At 38.3% G+C, this 24,254-nt stretch overlaps 5 protein-coding genes across 6 annotated transcripts; 4 read left to right on the top strand and 1 right to left on the bottom strand.

The window, feature by feature from the left end:
• Positions 1-606: 606 nt before the first annotated feature.
• LOC122044972 (RGG repeats nuclear RNA binding protein A-like) lies at positions 607-5,248 on the top strand. The gene is made up of 6 exons (XM_042605006.1): positions 607-1,022; positions 1,205-1,616; positions 1,735-1,873; positions 4,463-4,621; positions 4,699-4,761; positions 4,852-5,248. The coding sequence occupies exons 1-6, from the start codon at positions 848-850 to the stop codon at positions 5,044-5,046; spliced, it is 1,143 nt and encodes a 380-aa protein (XP_042460940.1). The 5' UTR covers positions 607-847; the 3' UTR covers positions 5,047-5,248.
• A 174-nt stretch (positions 5,249-5,422) lies between these two features.
• LOC122044970 (inactive protein kinase SELMODRAFT_444075-like) lies at positions 5,423-11,026 on the bottom strand. Its single transcript, XM_042605003.1, has 9 exons — positions 9,679-11,026; positions 9,077-9,231; positions 8,905-8,999; positions 7,762-8,792; positions 7,258-7,418; positions 6,675-6,751; positions 6,452-6,599; positions 6,088-6,237; positions 5,423-6,005 (listed from the first exon to the last, which is right to left on the bottom strand). Exons 1-9 carry the CDS (start codon positions 9,863-9,865, stop codon positions 5,892-5,894), a joined length of 2,118 nt encoding a protein of 705 aa, XP_042460937.1. The 5' UTR covers positions 9,866-11,026; the 3' UTR covers positions 5,423-5,891.
• A 2,232-nt stretch (positions 11,027-13,258) lies between these two features.
• Positions 13,259-14,322, top strand: LOC122044971 (inorganic pyrophosphatase 2-like). The gene is made up of 4 exons (XM_042605004.1): positions 13,259-13,406; positions 13,478-13,599; positions 13,687-13,888; positions 13,952-14,322. The coding sequence occupies exons 1-4, from the start codon at positions 13,269-13,271 to the stop codon at positions 14,297-14,299; spliced, it is 810 nt and encodes a 269-aa protein (XP_042460938.1). The 5' UTR covers positions 13,259-13,268; the 3' UTR covers positions 14,300-14,322.
• A 1,235-nt stretch (positions 14,323-15,557) lies between these two features.
• On the top strand, positions 15,558-19,032 carry LOC122044965 (pentatricopeptide repeat-containing protein At4g39530-like). Of its 2 annotated transcripts, none has more exons than XM_042604999.1 (2): positions 15,558-18,319; positions 18,731-19,032. In XM_042604999.1, exon 1 carries the CDS (start codon positions 15,679-15,681, stop codon positions 18,010-18,012), a length of 2,334 nt encoding a protein of 777 aa, XP_042460933.1. In that variant the 5' UTR covers positions 15,558-15,678; the 3' UTR covers positions 18,013-18,319; positions 18,731-19,032. The 2 variants fall into 2 exon arrangements, with proteins under 2 accessions (XP_042460933.1, XP_042460932.1); XM_042604998.1 differs by having other exon boundaries at positions 18,689-19,032.
• A 521-nt stretch (positions 19,033-19,553) lies between these two features.
• Positions 19,554-24,139, top strand: LOC122044967 (NADH dehydrogenase [ubiquinone] iron-sulfur protein 7, mitochondrial-like). Its single transcript, XM_042605001.1, has 2 exons — positions 19,554-19,986; positions 23,659-24,139. The coding sequence occupies exons 1-2, from the start codon at positions 19,586-19,588 to the stop codon at positions 23,891-23,893; spliced, it is 636 nt and encodes a 211-aa protein (XP_042460935.1). The 5' UTR covers positions 19,554-19,585; the 3' UTR covers positions 23,894-24,139.
• Positions 24,140-24,254: the final 115 nt, after the last annotated feature.

Below are 24,254 nucleotides of genomic sequence, written 5' to 3'. Positions count from 1 at the left end.
GATTATCGATAATTCATTATTATGAATAGTATAAAACATTAATTTTTTATTAAAAAAATAACTAATTTAAATCATAATATAAAAAATTAATTTTATTATTAAAAATAACTAATTTATATTTATAAAATAAATATTAATATTATGAAAAATATCTAATTTTAAAAGTAAATATATTTTTTAATGAACTTTCCCTCTCTCTCAAATAAGGATAAATTAAATACTTTACTTCTCCTCATTTTCCTTTTCTTTCCCTCCCTTTCCCTCCCTTTCCTTTTTCACTAATGAATCTTCCCTCGTTCCATCCAAATAGAAGGTAATAAAGAGAATTAGGAATAAGTTATGGGCTCTAACATGGGCCTGGCCCATTACTGTAAATAGGACCAAATCTAGTAATCCAAAGCGAACCGGAAGATCTCGACCGCACGATGAAAGAATCGCGGTTCCGATTGCATCCACGTAGCCTCCCAATCCGTCGATCACGATAGATTTGGATGGAGTTGAAATGACAAAAAGACCCTTGATAATATCCGTCGAGTCTCAATCAAGGTGCGTAAATTAGTCAATGCGGTGTCCCTATTATTGTCAATAGGGATAGATTAGGTTTCCTTGCTCCTCTGGACGGAAGCCTATTCATGGGGGAAGAGTGCGGCTAGGGTTTTTTCTTTTGTTTTTTTTTTGTTTGCCTACAAAACTCGTACCTTTCTTCTGCTACCCGGTGAGGAATCCGTCTCTTTCCTTGTGTTTCTAGTGATTTTAATGGAGAGTGCTTCGCGTCGGCGGATTTGCTAGTCCCGGAGTGCCTCTGGTGCCACTCTGAGAGCGGCGATTTGGATAACATTTTACGGAGATGGCGACCGCGAATCCGTTTGATATACTTGGGGATAACGACAACGATGACCCTTCGCAGCTGGTGGTCGTCGTCCAGCAGCAAAAGGTAGTTGCTAAGAAACCCGCTGCGCCGGCCGCTACTGCGCCGGCAGCGGCGAAGCTTCCGACGAAACCGGCCCCTCCTGCTCAAGCCGGTCAGTTTCTGGTTTATGTATTGTCAGGTTGCTCTTGAAAAAAAACGATCTTTTGGATGTTTTCCCCATCGTATCATTGTCTATGTTCAGCGGATGATTTTTGTTTGTTTCTGAATTTGTTGGAAGAAGTTTCCATCCGATTCAAAAATTTACTCTCTGATTTGGGAATGTTCGTGGCACAGTGAGGGAGGCGAGGGAGGCGAGAAGCAACACCGCACCAGCACGTGGCGGAGCTGGTCGTGGCGGACCTGGCCGTGGGCGAGGCGGTGGGCGAGGTCCAAGTCGTGAATTTGGAAATGAGAACCTGAATGGATTATCCAGGAGCTATGGTGGTGGTGGCGGTGGCGTCGGAGAGGATCGTGATGCTGACAAGCCTGACAGGGAACGTCCTCCACGTCAGCCTTTCAGTGGTGGCCGTCGTGGTGGCTATGCTGGCCGAGGTGGCTATGGGAATGATGAATCCGGAGGGGACTCTGAACGCCCTCCGCGGAGGGTGTATGAGCGTCGGAGTGGAACCGGGCGTAGTTTTGAGGTCAAACGTCAAGGCGCAGGGCGTGGTAACTGGGGAACTGTAGCTGATGAAACACTTGAACAGTTAAGATTCTGGTCTCGTTGAAACTTGAAACATCCTTTCATCTTTGTTCTAGTTGAAACTGAAGCTTATTTTCAGTTGTGTGAGTGAATTATGCTGAGTTGAAACTATGTTGAGCAGGGAAAAGGATGATGCCCTTAAATCTGAGGATAAGTTGCCAACTGAGGGGCGTCCAGAACAGGAAAATGCACCATTAACAGAGGAGAGTAAGGACAAGGAGGCTGCTGTTAATGAGACTGAAGAAAAGGAAGAGGACAAGGTGAACTTCTCTTTAGATACATAATTCCTTTGTACTATAAAGATTGCCGGCTGAAATGATAGTGATAGTAGTTTATTGACAATAGTTCTTTATTAAAATAATATCTTAGCATATGTCAAGTTACCATATTTTGAAAATCTTAATTTAAAATGTTTTAGATTTTATTTGTTATGTTATGTAAACATTTTATTAATAGGCCAATTTTCAAAAGCCTATACCCAGTTTTCAACAGTATGAATATTTTGGTATCTTCAACTGATTATTTCTTGATTTGTCAAAAGAAAAAACGTCTCATCTTTAAAATATCTTCTATTATCTTTATGCATGCACGTGTGAAAGAATAACTAGTTTCTTGTTCGTTTTTTAATATCTAGTCAATTGTGTATACTTTCATTTGGAGATCACAGATGTCATCCAAGCAACTGTTATTTCTTGTTGACTTTATGATCTTGCCCCATTTTCTCATTCATCCATTTCATCTGGATAGAGCATTCGTAGATTTCCTTTGGCCATCTATCTAGTGTATAAAGTGTTCAATGTCAGTGTTTTGAATAAAGCTCACAATTTTTTTTCTTGATTTATCCATTTTAGGATTCTTGAGTCTTGACTCATCAACACTCTTTTAGAAACTTTCCTGTGTCCTGAGTTCCTACCATTCAGATGTATACATTTCAATAAATATCAAGTTTGTCAGTGGAAAATCATGCTCGTAATTTGTGCACAGAGTTGTTTATCGTGCAGGTTATAGTGTTTTATCTCTCCTCGCAATGCAAGTGATAATTAGTGCATCTATCTTTTTTTTTATTTTTTTTACTTTGTGATAGTGTTTCTATCTGCATTGGCATGCAATCTCTCTTGGGAAAGCCTCTTGGTGTACTCATTTTTTCCCCAACTATGACCAGTAGATGTCTACAAGTCTTCATCGCTTGTAATCACTCTTGTGAACACATGCTCCAACTAATAGTGTGAAAATATCCTGTAGCTTACCTAGTGTTTTTGACCATTGTTTCATATGTGTCATCATCAAGCTAATGATTCATCATTAGGAGTGTTTAGTTCAGTTGGTTAGTAGATTCTGGCAACTACAACCTTTATCAATGTGTATGGAACACCTTTTTCACTGAAATTGGGATTTTTTGTTGTTGTTCTTTTTCGTCTAGAAATTCTACTTTCTACAAGCTTGAAGGGCAGCCTTGGCTCCGTGTGACTTAGTCACGTAAACAACTTCTTGCAATGCAGATAAGACTGCATTGATGGAAGCTTCGTGCACCGGAGAACTTTCTTTCAAACAGTGAGGTTGATCAAATTTGCTTCTGCACTTTATACTTAACTAGTTACCTATAGTTATTAAAGGCGATCGCTTGGCTGCGCCTAGGCGTAAGGTGTAGCCAGGCGAGCCTCTTGCGCCTTAAGCGTGCACCTTGTGAGAGGAGGAATAAATTGGTCCTAGGAAACCGATGAAAATTCAGCTATACAAATCTGAAATATTTGGTGATGATGATAATGATATGATCGAGGAAGATGATGCAGATTTAGATATTTGATTTTTTTAATTTGAATTATGTGCATAACATATTTATTTGCTAGTGAATTTTATATTTACATTATTATTTAATATTTTATGAATTATAGTTTTGTTAGTGCAATATTTTAGTAGAAATTCCCTATATATATATATTTGAATTGCAAAAATTTATACCAGAGCACCTTACTTCGGTAAGGCATGTGTCTCACCTTGGGTTGTGCACCTCAACCCCATAGCACCTATGCTATGCGCTTTTGGGCGCCCTCATACCTTAAATAACTATGTAGTCACCCACCATCACCATCAAGTTTGCATCCCATCATAATTCAAAGAAAACCACTATTTTAGTTGTTGAAATTTCAATCTGTCTTTTTGTTAAAATATCAGTTCATTTCTTTAAAATAAAAACAGTAAAACCAGTCTGGAGAGTAAAATAAAACTAGCTTCCTATGTGACTGAATCAAGGTATACGTATGATTTGTTTTATCATTCGGTTCTTTTTAATCAACTTTTGTTATTGTCTTGCCGCTGTATACACTTTCTGTTACTGCCTACTATGGTTTGTTCTCTAATGTTAGATTAAATAATCATATTGTCTTTTTGAACTTTGAGTGACCAACTATAATTTTGTAACAGTTATAAAATTGTATTAACAAAGATCATATATTATTTGACTGAAATTTTTCTTGAGAACTCTTTGCTTTGTGACTCAAGATTGCCTTCTGAATCTCATAGATATGACCCTTTTACATCATGAGTGGCATTTAGAAGTCTTTTATTTGTTTATGTAAACATCGACTGCCGGTCTCTTAATATTAAACTACTGAAGTTAGCATTTGCATCATTAAGCACTATAATGTATTGAGCAATTCTCCATGTCTTTCTTTAGTTATTTGTTTTGCTTGACATAAGTAATAGAGTCAAATTTAAAAGTAATTGTATCTGTCAAAGGGTGATTCTGTATGGATCTTCTATTACTGCTACTGCCTTCTTTCTTACTCTGTTCATTCCAGATGTAGAAATCAGTAACTAAACAACATGATCTGTTTAATTATACTGTATAGGAGATGACTTTGGAAGAATATGAGAAAATCAAAGAGGAGAAAAGAAAAGCTTTGCTTGCATTAAAAGCCGAGGAGAGAAAGGTTGAAATTGACAAGGACTTGCAGTCCATGCAGCTACTATCAACGAAAAAAGAAGTCGATCCTATTTTTGTTAAATTGGTATGCTCACTGCTAAGGCCTTTTATTGACGACCAGTCGTCTACAATTTCGCTATTGTTATATGATACATCTTTCAGGGCTCGGACAAGGATGCTGGGAAAAAGAAAGAAAACACTGATCGTGATGAACGGAGCAAAAAAGTACCTACGCGATGCGTCTTTACATGATATTATCAGTTCTTTGAGATTCTCCCTTTTTGTTAGTATTGAAATTTGAATTTTTGTTTATAGCCTTTGAACATGAACGAGTTCTTCAAGACCGGCGAAGGTAAACAGTACTACAGTCCGGGTGGCCGTGGGCGTGGCAGGGGAAGAGGCGACCGTGCACCATCGAGAGGCAGCTACAGTGGCGGAGGCTCAAGCTTCCCAGCTGCTGCGCCATCAATTGAAGATCCTGGCCAGTTTCCCACACTCGGTGGGAAGTAGAGCATTATTATTAAGTTTTAGATTGAGTTTTTATCAGCCTGCGAAAATTTTAGAGATTTTTAGTTCTTAAGTTAAGACTTGCCGCGTCTCCTGAGAAATCAATGTGTGTCGGTTCGGTTCTTCGGTTCGCTTAAACTTTCTATACTGAAGCTGTCTCATTAACAGTAATTTCTTAAATATGTTTGCTACTTGCATTTAAACACTATTAGTCTGTCGAGTTTTCTTCATCAAAAATTTTTTCCTAGTTATGGTCCCTGATCAGTGGGGAAAAAGATTTCACTTTGAGAAGTTCTGCTTATGAGAAATTTTCTGGTTTCTTCGATGGGAACTAGTGACAAACATAAATAATAAAGGATGGTAACTAGTTCAGTTGGTAAAGATCATAAAATTGTTGATATTATTTATCCCAAAACTATGTAGAAACAAGATCAAGAGATAACAAAGACAAGCTTTTTATAAGCCAAGAAAGAGTAGTACGACCCAAATAAAGCTAATATTACATTGCAATCTAACGATGTGACAAAATCTAGATCAAGAATGTGGCATTAACACTCTTCCTTGCTCCCAGGCTGTTTGTGAAGTATCGTTTGGTGGTCTTTTTGAGACAAAACCTCCAAAGTTTGTTTCACTATAGGAATATTGTTGATCCCACAGGTCATCCGAGATAGTAAGTGGTGACATGCTTGCCCCATGAGATTGCGGGGTCGAACCACAGGACTGTCGGATCGTAAATCCCTAGATCCCGTGCAACTCACCTCACCACCATTTGCCTTCTCGGCTGTCGTGATTTATCTCCCTCGTGATGGCATGAGGTCGGAGGCGCTGGGGGCAAACGATTTCACCTTCTACCACACGATAGGAATATTGTTGTTGCTGAGGTCGCTCTTGTTTCCATTGGCATACCTTGGCGTTGAAGTGTAGCAAGAATCCTTCAAGTCGCCCTCCAAAATCCTAAGAACCTTCGCGGGTAAATTCATTGTTAAACCTAAGGAAATCAATTTTCTTCGCGTACTCTGAGCTGCAAAACTCTTAAGGACGTACCTGGGACATCCGAGGCCTGGCATGAGGATCTCGTCTAATGCACAAAGACGCAGCGTGCAACATCCAGTGTATTTCGTCGTCAGAGTAATCATTACCTAAACAAGGATCTATAAACTCTTCCATAGCATATTCTTCGAGCAAAGGGCGTGCCTGTTCAACCAAGACAAAGCTTGAATGTATACTAGATAGTATAATACCTGCGCCGTGCGCTACTAAAAGTAAATTTAATCGTAGAAACAGAAAGTCCCGCAAAAATGAGATGCTATCATTACTAAAAAATTTCAATTTCACAAGTAAACAAAGAATTGAGCCAGTGATTAATGAAGTACAGAGGAATTTTGGAAACAAAAAAGTTTCCACTCACCCATTCTGTGAGGCACTGCTGACCCTTTGGTCGGTCTATATCAACAGCTCTCCGTCCAGTCACAAGCTCCAGCAGGACTACTCCAAAGGAATATACATCGGCTTTTTCTGTAACTTGCCCGGTTTGAGCATATTCAGGTGCTAGATATCTACAAATAGAGATGATTTTAGATTAATAGTCCAATCACTGAGGTAGAAGTTTTTTGCTATGGTGCAAGATTTACCCAAAGGTTCCTATCACTCTTGTTTCGACACCAAGATAACCATCTGGCTGCCATCTTGCTAAGCCAAAATCGCCAACCTTTGAGTTACACATTAAAAGGTCAGGTGTCTTTATGTCAAAATAATCACACTCCAAACTGTTAGAGGATATTAGCTTCAGATTCTTGAGGGGCAAATGGAATTTATATGAAACTAGGTTGCAAAACATTGGCAGAGTTTGTATCTAATATCATTATACTCATAGCAGCATGTATTAGGTACTAGTGCTGCTTTTCTTGGTCAGTTTGCATCTCAACAAAACAAGATAGTTGTGGCACGATTATGTTCTTATCATGGATAGCCAAACAGCAGCAAACTTTCAAAACTAAAGGGGACTAAGAACAGGAAGAACAACATTCAAAAGCTTTCATCAGGGTTAAACTGAATTAAGCACGGTAGGATTCAAGGCTATTTAGAAAGCAGCGTAAAGAGTGATATCTCAAACAGAAATGTTGTAATTACGTCTAACACTCTAAGAATATTATGTGAGAAAACCAATAAATCCACATCAACTCAATTTTTGCTGCAGGGAATTTGAAACCATACCAATGGTTCAAAATCATGGGTTATAAGAATGTTATTTGGCCTCATATCTCGGTGGACTATGCAACCAACTCTGCACTCTTCATGAAGATATCTCAAACCTCGAGCAGCTCCTAAAGCAATTTTTTGCCGAGAAGACCATTCCAATGGTTCTTGCTTACGACCTACAGGAATAAAGGTTTATGATCTTCTAGATCAGAACAAATTCACCACATGCAGCAATTTATTTTTAAGTACGAAACATTTAGATGGATATTAGTATAAAGTGCAATCATTACAAAAAACAAGATTTTGGAGAATATTCATTCAGAAACTTTTGACATTCATGTCTTAAACATATTAGAGCACTACTATGTGGTCATAGCCAATTTCTGCCAGTGACCGTAAGTACAGTTTTATTATGAAGAGGAGTTTCATTCTCAGAAGATTTGTGTAACATTGATATATAATGTACCTTATTCTTAATAGTGTAGTAATTAAAAGGATTTAAATGAATTTAGTACTGACCATAGAGATGAGTATCCAACGATCCATTACAAATGTATTCATATACCAGCAACCTCCTCCTATCTTCTACACAAAATCCAATTAACATCACCACATTCCGATGTTGTGCACAGCTTAGCACTTCCACCTCTGAGAAGAATTCTTGATCGCCCTGCGAACTAGCAAGTTTATGTTGCTTGACTGCAATTGCTTGACCATCTGGAAGGACACCTCTATGTACAGATCCAAACCCTCCCTCAGCCAAGAAATTTGCTTGCGAAAACCCACCAGTAGCAAGTTCTAGCTCTGAGTAGCTAAACCACCTAGGAGGCTTTCCAAATACAGGTGCCTTGTGCTGGCATATGGAGCATAGAGGAGGTGGTCCTGGAGGTGGATTTCTTGAGAGAGAAATAGCTTCTCTGACATTTCCACTGAAGTTCAAATCTAATTTACAACTCACAGAACCAACTTCATATTCTCTGTCCAGCTTAGAAAGTTTATCCAACAAGGCTTCGGCTGTAGACGTACGAGCACTACTATTAAATGATGGAGATTGTTCATGAATTTCCCTTGGCAATGGGCAGCCACCTCCAAAAATCTCTGCTATCCAGGGCTCAAATTTTGCTTTACCAGGGCTAAGATTCTCACTATCAGAATTGGAGGAAGATATATCTATGTTCCTTATATCTTTTGGAGCTATATGCTCCTCTTTCTGAGAACAACTGATTGCTTCAATGGCAAAAAAAGGAGAGGTTCCAGGATCTGAACTTGACATTGACAAACTTCCAGCTTCAGTAGTAGTAGATAATGTCTCTAAATCAGGACTACTAGTTGGTGTCACAACTAGTCCTCTAATAGATTTTTGAGAATCTTTGTTGCTGGCAGAAGCCTTTGAGCTATCTAACTCTGAGGGTACTTGACAAAGTAATTGCATCTCTGCATCATCAGATCCTACTAAATTCAAGCGAAGAACTTTAGGTTGGGAGCGTTTCATTACTACTATGTTACATTGTAATTCATCAATGCAACACTTCTCTTCATTCTTCAGCTGTCTGTAGAAAGAAATAGCATCAAGATATCAAAATGAGAAAGCAGCATAATTAGCTCATGTTGCATATAAGAGAAGCCGGTTGTCAAAAAAAAAAAGTTCGGGTAGATCATTTCCTGTCTAACACTACCCAGTTCGCCTGGACTCGTTTGGATTCTGCAGCCACTGCACCACAAGGTGATCCAGAAACAATCTTTATCTTGACAATTATCTACAACGAAAAGGAATTAGGCACATTCAATGGGAAAATTTAAGGAAGACTATAGAGGATTGGCATAAGCAACTAACCTTGTTTGAATCATAAATGTCACGAAGTTGCAGCATCATTTGAGAGCAGGAATCAGTAATGTCAGACTTCTGCTCCGAAGGTGTTCCAGGTTGTGATTTCCCATAGCCACTAGCACAGTCACCAGCAAATTTCGGAAATCCCCATAGTTTTCTACCTAAACAAATAAAAAATTTAATAAAGCAGATCAATCATACACCAGCGAAGACAAAATGTGCTAGCATCACATAGTTTAGTAATTACATTAAAAGGAAAAAAATCCACAGCCACAAAGAGTTTGGTTGTGATGCTTTGGCAAATATATGCCATCTACTAAGATGAAAAATTATATACAATATAAAGCATTATGATTGACTAATATATTTTACAGCAGGAACATGAAATATCAAATCCACCTCGTTGATTTCCAATTCCAACAAAAAAAAAAGAGTCTAACAACATTAGGCATAGTGACTTGTGAGTAACCAAATGAGCAAGACAACCGATTTGAAACAATCATAACCAATGGCTAGCTAACTATCAAGTTTCTTCTTAAGTTGAGAAAGAAATATAAGAGAACAGAAAACTAGAGAAATGAACACCAAGAGAAGCTAGAAAATGGTACCGGAACTGTGCGAAGGAACCACAACCAAGAGCATTATGCAATCTCCAGCCTGAACAACATGTGATAAAGCCCATACAAGTGCTGTCTTTGGGATCTCTTTTGAAGCCCTGATTGCAACAACAACCTTCACAGTAGCATCAAGACCCTTGACACTCTTCCCCTGCTCTGGCTGCTGATTGGTACTCATTTCTCCCTAACTCAAGAAGAACTTTCTTAGATAAGCTCTTGGCTGCATGTCAATTTCTCCCGGTCATGTTTACTTGTATGAACCTCCATAAGACGAGAAAAAACAAGAAGAGAAATAAAGATAGGTCTTTTCTTTCCCTGTTCCACTGGTCGGACCTACGAGGGGGAAGCCATTGCAGATGACCATCATCTGAACCACACCACGGAGAACTATTTTCTATGTTTAAAGCGATCCAAAAGGACGCTTTTGACCCAGCAGATCAAATGCTTTCACTTTGACCAACCAGAGAACTATTACTTTCCTTGTTCGTTACCATCGCCGTCTCTTTATATCCAAAATTTCTGGTCTAAGTCCAACTCATACAGAGGAACTGCATAGTACTTGCTCAGACGATGCGGTGATTTCATACAAAGCAAAAGGTGGTTTTCCAAAGTAAACGAATGGGAAAATGCAATGAATTAATAGAAATGTGCTCGCTGCTTTTCACAAGGAAACGGACAGTGACAAGTGGATGATGTACTGCAACGCTCTTTGAACTCCCAAATCAGATTGCTAGAAACCCTAAACTCTGTTAAAAGAGCTTCTTCTCGGCAGCAACAAGGTATCTTGTTCAGGGAATCGAAAAAAGGACGTCAAAAAAAGCCTTGAAGATTCTTATGAAATCGGAAGAAAGAATCGTCTCCTTCATCCACCCCACGAAAATCAACTGCAGATGAGTCTGAGCAACACAACCCTTCCCGACACCTTGCAAAACCACCACGACGCAGGAAGTGCAGAAGAAGCGTCACACTAGAACCCCAAGCTCGACGACGCTGTCGAAATCCATCTAAAACCAAACTTTTCGCCTCGGCAGGGCGCTGTTCCCTTCCAAATCCACGCCGTCGGTCAGACTCCCGGAGTAAGCCAGGGGAGCGGATGAATCCAGACGCAGGCCGACAGTGTTAAAAGCTGCTTCCAAATCGAAATTTCGCTGGCCAGATAACTCCAAAACAAGAGAACCCTAGTTCAAATCCCTTTCGTCCTCCGACGCGATCAAAACGAAGCAAAAACCTCTCCAATCTCTTCGGCTTTTGCGATCCCCATTCCGAACGCCTCCTGCGCGCTCTGCTGAGGTGCCGTCGGAAACCTCGTTTCCCAAAATGCCCCTCGTGTTCTACCACTTCTGCCAAACTACCCCTTAACAATAATTACTGGATATAATATTTTTTGTAAAACATCTTCCAAAATTTTAACAATGTCGTTATAGCTAATCCTATTTCATTAGCACAAAACACGTTACATTAGTGCGACAGCTGGCAGAGTCTAATTTAATTAATAATTAATTAGAATAATATAATGAATCTAGGGATGACAATAAAAGTCGGATTTAAATCAGATTATATATTCTCAAACCCCTTATTCGTTAGGCATAGGATATTTATTTAAGGATGATAATATGACGGGGTGGAGACTTGTTTATCATCCTCATTCCCGTTTTTGAATACCTGAATCTCATCCCTATCTTATCTCTATTTTTTCGTATTCGGAGAATCCCAATGTGATTAATTCTCATCCTTGCTCCTATTCCCGTAATAAATTTTATACTATTATTATTTTACTATTAGTATTAACGATAATATTAATATTAATTTTATTATTAATATTTTTAAAATTAATATTAATATTATTACCAATATTATTTAATGACACTATTATTAATATTTTTTTAATAATAATCCCCTCTCTCTCGTCGTTTTCAATGGATCTCCTCTCTCCAGAATTAAAAAGGATCTGATATATTTCCATATCAAGCTTACCGTTGGGTCTGATACGATCTCATATCAGGCCAACGGTGGGTCTGATATTTTCCCATATCAAGCTCACCGTTGGGCCTGATACGATCTCATATCAGGTCTACGGTGGGTTTGATATTTTCTCATATCAGGTTTACGGTGGGTCTGATATTTTCCTATATCAAACCTACTTCGGGCCTGATATTTTCTATATTAGACCTACACTAAGCCTAATATTTTCCCATATCATATATGTTGAGCCTGATATAGAAAATATCAGGCCAAACATGGGCCTGATATTTTCCATATCATGCCCATATATTGAAAAACATTGTGAGATTTAGGAGGTTGGCAGTAGGGGTAAGAAGGGAATAATACTATTTTTTATGTTCTTTTTGATAGTTTTGAAATTAAAATGTTTCTTTTGATAAATAAAGAAACGTGACCGCTTCTTTTGATAAAAAATCATAAGATCAAATATTATATATAAATGATATATCCTCTTGGATTCGGATCGAATCCTTGAGGAAATTATCATCTTTGGTTGTTGGGAATAGGGCTGTAAACGAATTGAGTCGAGCTAAGGTTTGGGGTATTCAAACTTATTTGATAATGTAACCGAGCCGAGCCAAGCTTAAAATGAATCAAGTTTTTGAAATGATTGTTCAAGCTTAGCTTAGTTTATTTTTTATGAGCTTGTTTAAAGTTTGGCTTAAGCTTACTTGTTTAGATGCTATTGAGCTCTCAATTCAAGATTGGCTTGAGTTTGGTTCAAGCTTGGCTTGAGCTTAGTTTAAGCTTAGTTTGTTTAGATGTTATTGAACTCTCAATTCAAATTTATTTGATTGTTTGAAAACTTTAGTTATTTGATTGATTATTGAACTTGATAATTTAAACTTATTTGTTTATTTTATTTTATTATTTATTTAGTATATTGAAAAGAGTTTTATTAATGAATCACAAACGTTAACGAACATAACACATATGTGTTCAAGCTTATTTGTTTAGTTTAATAAGCTGTTCAAGCTTGTTTATTTAATTAATCTTTTATATATTGAATTAACATAAATAAATTTTTATCAAGTTGAACATCAAATTTGTTCACAAACGCTTGATTCATTTACCGTTCTAGTTGGGAATTGACGTGCATTTCATCTCAACGGCTCGATTTGTTGTTTCTAAACCGGACAATGAACCGGAAATTGAGTCCAAGCTTTTGAATAAGGAAGGATACACGAAGATTTTGAATAAAGAAGAAAAAGGCTCGGCATGGTAAATAGGCCGGGCTGGGCCGGACCGGATCGGACCAAACACAAAATCCATTATATTTTTTTTTTCTTTTTCACTTTTACCGAGTGCATTGTCCACCCGGCCATTATTTGAGATGATAATTCATTTTTACGAATATGAGAATATTCTTTGCATGATATTCTACTTTTTGGAATCAATGGCTTATTATTTAATATGATTCCATGTCATCATCACTCAATTGGAGTGAATTCCGTAACGAAACTCAACTAAGTAACTTATTGATGATCAATGACTCATCTCTACCACTATCCTTGATTTCTATATATACTCTTCTTTCTCTCCCACTTTGCATCACTAGAGCTTCATTTGACCTCTTGTCCATGGCCGGAGTAGTCGTAGTGTTTGATTTCGATTTCACCCTTATCGATTATGATAGTGAAAATTGGGTCGTGGATACGTTTGGGCTCACGGATCTCTTCGAACAATGTCTTCCTACGATGTCATGGAACTCTCTCATGGTTTGCTATCTTTAACTAATTCGTATTGGCATTAACACTACAAATAAGTTCTTATTTGTTTTTCATCTCAGGATAAAATAATGAAAGAGTTATATTTGAAAGGACTATCAATCGAAGACATTGAAGGGTGCTTGAGGACTATTCCATTAGACTCTCATGTCGCCAGTGTAATTAAAATTGCTCATGCTCTCGGGTGAATCATCTTTTACCACATGAAACCAATCTTGAGATTTTAGTCATGACCAAGTTTTATTATTTCTTTCTTTTGTTTTTGGATTAGGTGCGAGTTGAGGATTGTGAGCGATGCGAACAAACTATTTATAGAGACAATTCTAGTCCAACATGGGCTATTGGAGTATTTCTCGGAGATCAACACAAACCCTTGCTATGTCGATGAAGAAGGAAGGCTTAGAATCTCGCCATATCATGACCACATCATGGCGGTCCATGGGTGCAATCTTTGCCCTCCAAATATGTGCAAGGTATATTTAGTCTATCGAACAGCACTAATATAAAAGACCTATAATGGTTGCACTTGGTCGTAGGGGATGATACTTGATCGGATTCGAGCATCGGCCGCTATTGCGGGGAAGAAGCAACTCATCTATGTAGGAGATGGCAAGGGTGACTATTGCCCTTCCCTTAGGCTCACTGAAGGAGATTGTCTGATGCCGAGAAAGGACTTCCCTTTGTCTAAACTCTTGTATGCTAATTCCGACTTGCTAAAGGCTCGACCACACCATTGGAGTAGTAGCGAAGAGCTCAAAGAAGTGCTTCTCCGACTCATCACTCAGTTAGGAGCTAATTCACTGTCCTTGGTGGGTTGCAATCACAAGGAAATTCAGGAATCTCCACAAGAAGTACTTTCTTTAGCTCTTAGAATGCATAACTAGTTTTGATTGTGTATCAATGTAAACTAAGGAAACTTTCATATATTTGCTATTATGTATGTGATGAAGAAAGCTAAACTAAAGTTTAACTTAAAAGGGGGCCAAAACTAAGCTACCAACTTTGGCAATGGATCAAAGGATGCATTTAAAGTCATGGAATTTTCATATGACGTACTTAATTTTTAGATTTATCAAAGGACACATTAGTTTCTTATTTTACCTCTTCCGCCAACTATTGCGATGGTGTGTTCAAAGAATATCACCACTATAGTATTGTATTTTCAAACATCAATATTACTTTGATGTTGTATAAATCTTAAAATTAATATTACTATGGTGCAGTAATGTTGTTCTGTGAAATCTAACATCAGAGTGTTTAATACCTAATTTTCATATTTTCCAAAAGGCACATTTATTTTTTATTTTACCTCTCCTACCAACCAATGTGATGTTGCGTTCAAAGGACAACACCACTATGATGTTGTATTTCAAAGACCAGCACTTTGGTGTTACATAAATCCTAAAATCAATGTCATTATGATGTTATTCTTATTCTTTGAAATCCTGCACCACAATGATACTGTTCTATGAAATCTAACATCATAGTGATTATTATTCTTGAAAATTCAACTTCAGAGAATCCATAATAAAGGATATTTGGAGAGAATATTCTCTAAATATTTTCAATTTCAAATATCCCGTATTGGAAGAGGATATTGAGGAGGAGATTTGAAATCATCGAGCATAATCTCTCTTTATTTTTTTAACAAGAAGAATTAAAAAAATATATTTAATGGTGGACTTTAGAATATTTAATAATGAGATATTTAATAGTTGGACTCTATAAATATTTGAATTGTATGATATTTGATCCTAAGATTTAGGATATTTAAAAAAATTGAGATATTTGATTGATGATAGAAATACAGAGAGCACAAATATATATGAGAAATATAATAATAATAATTAATAAATAAATAAATTTATTATTATTATTATTATTATTATTATTATTATTATTATTATTATGATGGATGGAAAAGGATAAAATGAAAAAAAAAGGGCACAGTAAAAAAAAAAAAAAATCAAAAAGTGAAATAGGTCTTCAGAGATTTTCACAATTTTAAAAGGCCAATTGTTCAACCAACTTAAATGTATCCCACGGGAGTTTTGTTTTCCTCATATTTTTAAAAAATCCACGTGTCCTCAAGTGACGATTATATATAAATTTCTTTTGTCAAGAGCTGGGAGCTTTCACCATGGCGTCGACTTGCTGGTCTCTTCTCCGGACCACGCCTCTCCCTCCCCCGTCGCCGTTAATCCCGCCGCCTTCACAATCCGGAAACTCTCTTCTGCCATCTTCAACCCCTTCCCCATCTCGCATGAGCACCAGCAGGGTCGCCCTTCCACGTGAGTGTTCCTCCAGAAGCTACTCCCAGATGCTCCAAGCGTTCACCTCGAGTAGATCCCTGACCCACGGGAAGGCCATACACGGACGCTTGATGAGGTCCGGATTCGACGCCGATGCGTATCTGTGGAACTGCTTGCTTCGTCTGTATTCACAATGCGGTTGCTTGGAAGCCGCTCGATCGTTGTTCGACGAAATGCCTCACCGCGATGATGTCTCGTGGACGACCCTCATGTCAGCGTATGCATGTACGGATCGCGCGGAAGAATCCTTCAGATTGTTCTGCGAGATGTTGACGGATGGAGCTCGGCCGAACGCTTTTGCTCTGGCCTCCTGTCTGAAATCTTGTTCGGTTGGTGGAGACTTGGATTTCGGGCAGCAGTTGCACGGGGTTGTTGTAAAAATGCAGCCTTTTTGTGATCTATTTGTTGGGTCTTCGCTTGTTGATCTATATGCAAAGTGTGAGCGGATGGATCTTGCTGAGAAAGTCTTCTTCAATCTTCCAGAAAAGGATGCCTTTTGTTGGACCACAATCCTAGGTGGATACATTTCTGTGGGTGAAAACATGACAGCCTTTAAGATTTTTTGCCAGTTGATGCAGACTGGAGAAACAATCAGTGAGTTCACTTTGCCTACAGTTATCAAGTGCTGTGGGGGTTTGGATGATGTTAGACGAGGCCTGTCAGTTCATTGTTTTGTGATCAAGAGTGGGTTGGAACAAGATGGGTTCTTAAGTAGTAGTCTAGTGGATATGTACTCCAAATATGGTTTGGCTATGGAAGCTCATAAGGTCTTCATTAGAACTATTGATCCTGATATTGTTGTCTGGAGTGCGATTATATCATGCTTTACTCAGCTAGGATTGAGCACGGAGGCAGTTGAATTGTTTAGAATTATGGAAAGGGTTGGAGCCAAAGCAAATCATCGTACTCTTGCGAGTGTGGCAAGTGCTGCTTCTGAGTTAGGCGATCTAGCTCTATGTGCCAGTCTTCATGCATACATTTTGAAAAATGGATTTGAAACTAGAATAGAAGTTGGCAATGCTATATTAAACATGTACATGAAGAATGGGGCTGTAGGAGATGGGTGTGTGATGTTTGACACTATGTCGGACCATGACACAGTTTCCTGGAATTGCCTTCTCTCTGGATTTCACAGTGGGAATTCCTGTGACAAAGGGCTAAGAATCTTCAGAAACATGCTAACAAAGAATATCGCCCCTAACAGTTATACATACATCAGTGTGTTAAGATCTTGCACTAGCCTGAGAGATAGCGGTTGTGGGTCCCAAGTTCATGCTCATATTTTGAAGAATGATCTAGCTGGTGATTCTTTCATTGGAAGAGCTATGGTTGACATGTACGCAAGTAGTGGTAACTTAGAAAATGCTAGTTTGATCTTTAGTAGACTGATTGAAAGAGATGTATTTTCTTGTACTTTAATCATTACCGGATACACAAATACAGATCAAGGTGAGAAGGCCATTGATATCTTTAGACAAATGCTTCGAGAAGGTATACAGCCCAATGAATTCACAATTTCCAGTTGCCTGAGAGCTTGCTCGGACTTGGCAACATTAGCTAGTGGTCGCCAGTTTCATGCCCATGTCATAAAGCGTGGACTGATTGGGTCGTACGTTTCATGCAATCTTGTTGATATGTATTCAAAATCTGGCTGTTTGATGGATGCAGAATCAGCATTCAGCGAGTCAACTTCGCATGATCTAGTTTCATGGAATGCATTAATCTGTGGATACTCTCTACATGGGTATGTATGGAAGGCTATTGAGTCCTTTAAACAGATGATAGAGGAGGGAGAGAGACCTGATGGAGTTACATTTATTGGTGTCCTCTCAGCTTGTAGCCATGCAGGTTTACTTAATGAAGGGATGATGTACTTTGATTCTATGCACCACATTTATGGAATCACTCCTACAATTGAGCACCAACGCTGCCTGATCGACATCCTGGGTAAAGCATCTAAGTTTGATGAAGTCGAACAATGTATCAATCAAATGGGATTGTCATCAGATGCTTTGGTATGGCAAACAGTTCTCGGAGCCTGTAGAACACATGGAAATGTTGAATTTGCAGAAAAGGTGGCAAACAAACTGTGCAAATTGGATCCAAGTATGGATTCAAATTACATCTTGATGTCCAATATCTATGCAGTTGCAGGAAGGTGGACGGATGTCACTAGGACAAGACAAACTATGGCTAGTCGTGGTGTCAAAAAGGAGCCAGGATGTAGCTGGATTGAGGTGAATGACCAAATTCATGTGTTTCTATCTCAAGATCATCCCGACTAACAACAGTGACCATGTATATGAAACTGAAGGATTTGATAAGCAAAGTGTTTGTAGAGGATAGACCAGGTTGACACCTCTCAATATGGAGGAGAGAATACTCTTTCTGGCTCTCAAGGAGTGGAGCTGCCATATTCTTTAAACTTAAACATACAGAGGCAGATTGTTCAATTCTGGAAACATCCAAGGGTTCCCTTTTTTTATTCATCATCTTTGCTGCAAAAGGCTCTTGGTCATTAGAGCAGTTGTTAGATTTTCTCCCTGATGACATTTCCAAAGCTTGGTCACCATGCCGCCTTCTCTTCCTGCGGTAATTCAACCCCTTCAAAATTATTTCAATTCAATGACAGATGAAAGTAACTCAGTTATTGCAAGAGTCTATCTGTTATTTGTGTTTCTTTAGTTGTAGCATGTGATTGCCTAAAATTGTCTTAGAACAACAGCGGAGATGTTTAGTGATCCTCGACTAATTACTACATGGTTATAGATGCCTACAGCGACACTATGTAGTTTCTTCCTGTCCCTAGGGGAAAAGAATATGCAAAATTTATGATGCTTTCTTGACAAACTTGGATTTGTGTTTAGGCTAAGATTGAACCTTCAGAATCTTCATAAACCTAGGAAAGCTGAGTATTACTCTATTTCCTTTTGTTCTCAATAATATTCCATTATCATTCAGGGGTATATTCTTGAATTTGATGGTCAAAGTACTCCCAAGCAGGAATGCAAACAGAAGATTTTGCAAGTTATTGCTGAAACAGGGACACACTGATACAAAGGCGTATATCGAAGTATCATGATAGAACACAGATGATAGAACTGATGAGCAAAAAAGACAGAAGGTTCAACTCCAGCAATGGCAAATCTCTGAGACTGTAATGTCAAACTCTTCAGGTTAAACCAGAAGATCAATGCAGGTTCATGTTCATATTCATATGACTTGTTTTCTTTCTCCATGAGATATCTTGTACATAGAATTTCATCATTAGACAAGTTCAACTGGTTGAAATCAGAGCCAGGTTACGATCTCTGTTGTTTTTCGTGTTTAATATTTTTGAGTTAATCTGATGACAATTTAGTGGTATCAGAGCCATAGGTTTATGAGTCTTATTTTCGATGATTTGGATTTCGTGTTTTGTATTTTCGAGTTAATCTGATACCAATTTAGTGGTATCAGAGCATAGTTTTACGATATCTGTTATCGTATTTTGTATTTCATGATTTGGTTTCTCGATGTGACTTTTCCAATTTTGAGACCAAGTAGCGGCAAGACATCTCCAAGCTATAGGAGGTATACTTGACTAGTTGTAAATAATATAATGCAAAAAATAATGTAATAATTGTAATTTAATTGATTATTTGACTTATTATATATATATACATATATATTTATTTATTTATCTATTTGATGAGTTTTTTTTTTAAATCTTTGTGTGGGAGGTAGAAGGGGTCAATAAAATATTAAAATGGAGTGAAAAATCTTTTTTTTAAAAAAAAATACCAGAAATTGGTGGTTTCTGATGCTATTTATTGGGCGTTCACGAATCACAACGCCGCATCGATTCCCCGAACCGCCATGGCTCTCCTCCCTCGTACAGCGCGCCTCGCCCTTCTCTCCGCCCAAAGGTCGGCCGCGATCCATTCGGCCGCGCCTTTATCCTCCTCCGCTGGCCCCTCTCCATCCCCGGCGCCGTATGCGCGGGCGCCTCCCCCTTCGGCGTCGTCGCCGACGGGACTCTCGAAGACGGCAGAGTACGTGATCTCGAAGGTGGACGATCTGATGAACTGGGCCCGCCGCGGGTCGATCTGGCCGATGACCTTCGGGCTCGCCTGCTGCGCGGTGGAGATGATGCATGCCGGCGCCGCGCGCTATGATTTCGATCGCTTCGGTGTCATCTTCCGCCCTAGCCCTCGCCAGTCCGACTGCATGATCGTCGCCGGAACGCTCACCAACAAGATGGCACCTGCTCTGCGCAAGTAAGATGAATTTAAATTTTTTATCCTGTTTCTGATCTTCTTATTCTTCAAACTGATGCCTTTTCCTGATGACGATGCATGATCCTTGTTCTGAATGGCCTTCTCATGAATGTCAAAAATTTAATGGCCGCCAATTGTTATTATAGATTTTGGACCTTGGTGACGGATGATACTTCAGGTCTTTAGATCAATTAATGTAGTGACATAATTCTGGTGTTTATGGGTCTTCATCATCCGTGCTGAACATTTAGTTTGATAGTAGTTAAACTGAAAGTTAGTGCCGTCCGGTTTAGGTTTTTCCTATCAACATACCACCCCTTTAGGAATTGATTTGCTTACTATCATCTATAGATGTGGTTTAAAATTGCTTCAAATGAACTTTTTCCTGTATAGGTTTGAGTACAAGTATAATGGCTCTACAAAATGTTAGTCCCAACAGACAATGCCATTTTGTCCTAGTCCTTTAGGTAATTTCATGACATCCTAAAATGATTGGATACTATACCTTTTGTTTGATCCTCCGTGCCATAACATCTGCTTATTAGTGAGCTTCTGCAATTTATGTAATTGATTCAGTGAGCTTGTTGTTTACTTTGTTTTGGCTGGAATTGTTATATCTAAGGCATGGAATAGGTTTTCACTTGTATTGCTCATCGTTTTTCTGTTGTATATTCTTTGTTGAATTACATAATTTTTCCCTCTCAAAACTTAAATGATCATGGTGATTCTGCCTCTTAATCTTAGATGTTGATTTAATCTCATGTTAAGATCTTTTGGAAAAGTTCATGCTGATGTTCATTTATTTTCTAGATTTACTCAGTCTATCTTATTATTCAATTTCTACCATTCATTAGTACTTCCATTCTTATCATCTTTGTACCACTTGCTTCATTATCAATGTCAAAGGATTCATCACTTGGGAGGTTTTCTAACTTGGTTCGTTTTCATAAGGGATAGTGAATGAGGAAGTGAGAGGCTGCAAGCCATCAGCTCTCAGTATATTCCTTGTTAAGCAAGTTTCAGTATGTTCTTTCAACGTAGTGGAGATGGTACATCATACTCTAGTTAGTGGCCTCTAAATAGATCAACTAGTTGGTACTTTCTTACATGTAAACTTCGTAACCTACCTTTTCTGGATTTTGCTTTGTTCCTATCTTAAATTGTTTGCCTATATGATCTAAGGATGATCCAAAGAAAATAATGAAATGAGGCCCAAGTGAGTAAAGATAAGGCAATTGGTTGCTGCATGGGGTAATATGTAGATTCAAACAAGAAAGGAAGGTTTACCCATGTGCAAGACTTACACCGAGTGGACTATGGGAAACAAAAGGTGATAATGTTTGAGATGCCACCTCTTATTATAAGGGATAAAACCCAACTGGATGATGAAGGCAAGTCAAACCATAGTTGTGAAAAGTGCGTGTCTGGCTATGTCTAGGCGCAAGGCGTAGTCGGGTGGGCCATTTGCGCTTGGGCAGTGACCCAAGCGTAGTATTTGAATGAAGTGCGCTTAAGTGCGCGCCTTTTGAGAGGTTAAGGCATGGTTTTCCTCCTTATTGAAGTTTTAAAAAAAAATTAAAATCCCAATTACCCTTTAAATTAATTAGATTGCATGCATGCATGCGACACATTTTTTCCTGCGTGTCTTTTCCTCTCCCCTAGAAATGAACATCAACCTTCTTTAGTTCCTTGCAAACTTATTTCACGGATTTTCTTTGTGTGACTCTTCCTCTCCCCTAAAAAATTAGCATCAACCTCTTTGCCCCTCTCTTCTCAAATGTGAACTCTTCTCTCACCTACAACATCAACACCGGTCTTCTGGATTTGGATACACTTTTTTACTTTTCTCCTTTTGTTTCGTCACAATGGTATATTTTTCCCCTCGCATATTTAATTTGAAGTTTGTTTTTTGTTTAATTTGAATTTGATTATGAAGATGAACTATTTCAATATTTGAATGTTAGTGAATTTTATATTTACATTATTATTTAATAGTTTGTGAAATATTTGAATTTTGTTAGTGAAATATTTTTACAGAAATTCCCTATATATATATATATATATATATTTGAATTATAAAAATTTATTCCCAAAACTCTTTATTTCAATATGGTGTGCGCCTCACCTTGCGTCAAGCGCCTCAGGCCCCACAACAATTATGCACTTTTGGGCGCTTTACACCTTAAATAACTATGGTTCAAACCCAAGATCTTGATAATAATTTCCAATTCCCTTATCAATTAAGCCAGTATGGTTGACTTGCAACCACATAAGTATATATGCATTGGATTGACCTTGGTTTTTTTAGTTCTTGGTTGTTGTGCCTTACAACCATTATATCTGTCATCATGATCAAGTCATCTATGTCTCAACCATTTGGGCTTGCTATATGGACCTTATCTCCTCATTGAGTTCATGCAAAGCAGTATCACTGATAATATTTAAATGAAGATGGCTTTCACACTTTTCACAATAAAATCTATTCAAGTCTTCTAAGGATAAAATCCCCTTACGTATTACTTGTATCTTTACCCTTACTTTCCTTATAGTTCCATCATCCACTTCCTCCTCGGAGGAAGCATAACAATCATAAAAGAGTACTCAATAAGAGGATTAAAATCCCACCTCAATATGAAGTTTGGTGATGACAGAGGTTTTTAAGATTCTTAATGGCTTCTGTCCACTATGCTTGAGGAAGGGATAAATCAGTGAAAGTGTCAGAGAAATAGGAGGAAGAAGGGTTCTAAGATCATATCACTAAATTGTCACAATATGAGTTTTACTACTCTACGTTTCAAAGATTGCTGCTGAAGTCAAATAGAAGTTGCTACCAAGGAGAAGGCAGGTGATTAAGAAAACTGAGAAAATAGAAAAGAAGGATAACAACGGCCCCATAGCTATGGACGTGCACATACACACACAAATCAACATTGTTGCACTGAACGTTTTGCTGCTCGATATGGAGGTGAAGTACAAGAACAGAAGATATATCAAGAGGAAGGATAAGGGAAGCAGGATCTCACAGATAAGGCTGAGATGGCTCTCACCTAAGAGTTGAATAAAGAGGGCTGCTCAACTATGGTAACACCATGAGATGACAGACTTGGAAACTAAAGGGAAGACACAATTTAGCTGTTGTAGCAAAAATGAATGTTTGGATCCAAGCCAGTGAGGGGATGCCAGCCAAAATCTAGCAGAGGAGGTTACAGCTTTTGAATTACGAGCTAGGGGGTTACAATCAGTCGGGATTGTGTGGAAGAGATCTAGATAATGGGAGGGAGAGAGGGAGCTACATTTTAGGTGGGCGAACTGGCTGTGGATTGACAAGATTGATTTAATAAAACGTGATAGAACATCCAAGTCATTTCATACTATTGAAAATGGAACTTATCATAGTGTTGTCTGAACACATTCTCTTGAATGTTCCTGATACAAAAACTGCAAGTATAAACAGATCTGAATTATAAAATTTCCATCTCCTTGTGTGACTGTAGCAGAATGTGGATCCCTATCGGCAATTATAGCAGCTAGTTCACTTCATTTTTTAGTTATTTGCAATTCAGCATTCATCACGCAACTGAAAACAAAACTTGATATCCTCATGAAATTTGTCTGAAAAATATATAGCATGTTCCTCACACTTTGATTTTCTCTCCTTTCTGCTTCATCCAGGGTTTACGATCAGATGCCTGAGCCTCGGTGGGTGATCTCAATGGGCAGCTGCGCGAGCGGCGGAGGCTACTATCACTACTCATACTCTGTTGTTCGCGGCTGTGATAGGATTGTTCCGGTAGACATCTACGTCCCTGGATGCCCTCCTACAGCTGAGGCACTACTCTATGGCGTCCTCCAGCTCCAGAAGAAGATTAATAGGCGCAAGGATTTCCTTCTTTGGTGGACCAAGTAGAGCAGTTAATCAATCAATCACTGCTTCACTGAGTCCCATAGATCATGTGTTTTCATATCCCCACTTAATAATTCCATGCAGTTTATGCACTAGCTTGAATACTCTTATCAATGTCGTGTTAAGGTTTTTGCACAACCTTTTTTATTAAGTTGTGGTTTATGTGAAAGTTTTTCGGGCCTTTATGTGTATGTTTGGATTGTAAAATGACAGAAGCAAAAATGTATGAAATTATATAGACTTATTTTATCTTATTAGCTTGATTTATAGTATGAAATTTATGCTATAAATCTTCCATTATAAATCTCACCTCCACTGTATAGGTAGAGGTAGAGTTTATAATTTTTTCTATAAAATGATTTTA

Source organism: Zingiber officinale, chromosome 2B, assembly GCF_018446385.1.
Source record: "Zingiber officinale cultivar Zhangliang chromosome 2B, Zo_v1.1, whole genome shotgun sequence".
NCBI lineage: Eukaryota > Viridiplantae > Streptophyta > Magnoliopsida > Zingiberales > Zingiberaceae > Zingiber > Zingiber officinale.
This window is presented reverse-complemented; position numbering and strand designations above follow the sequence as displayed.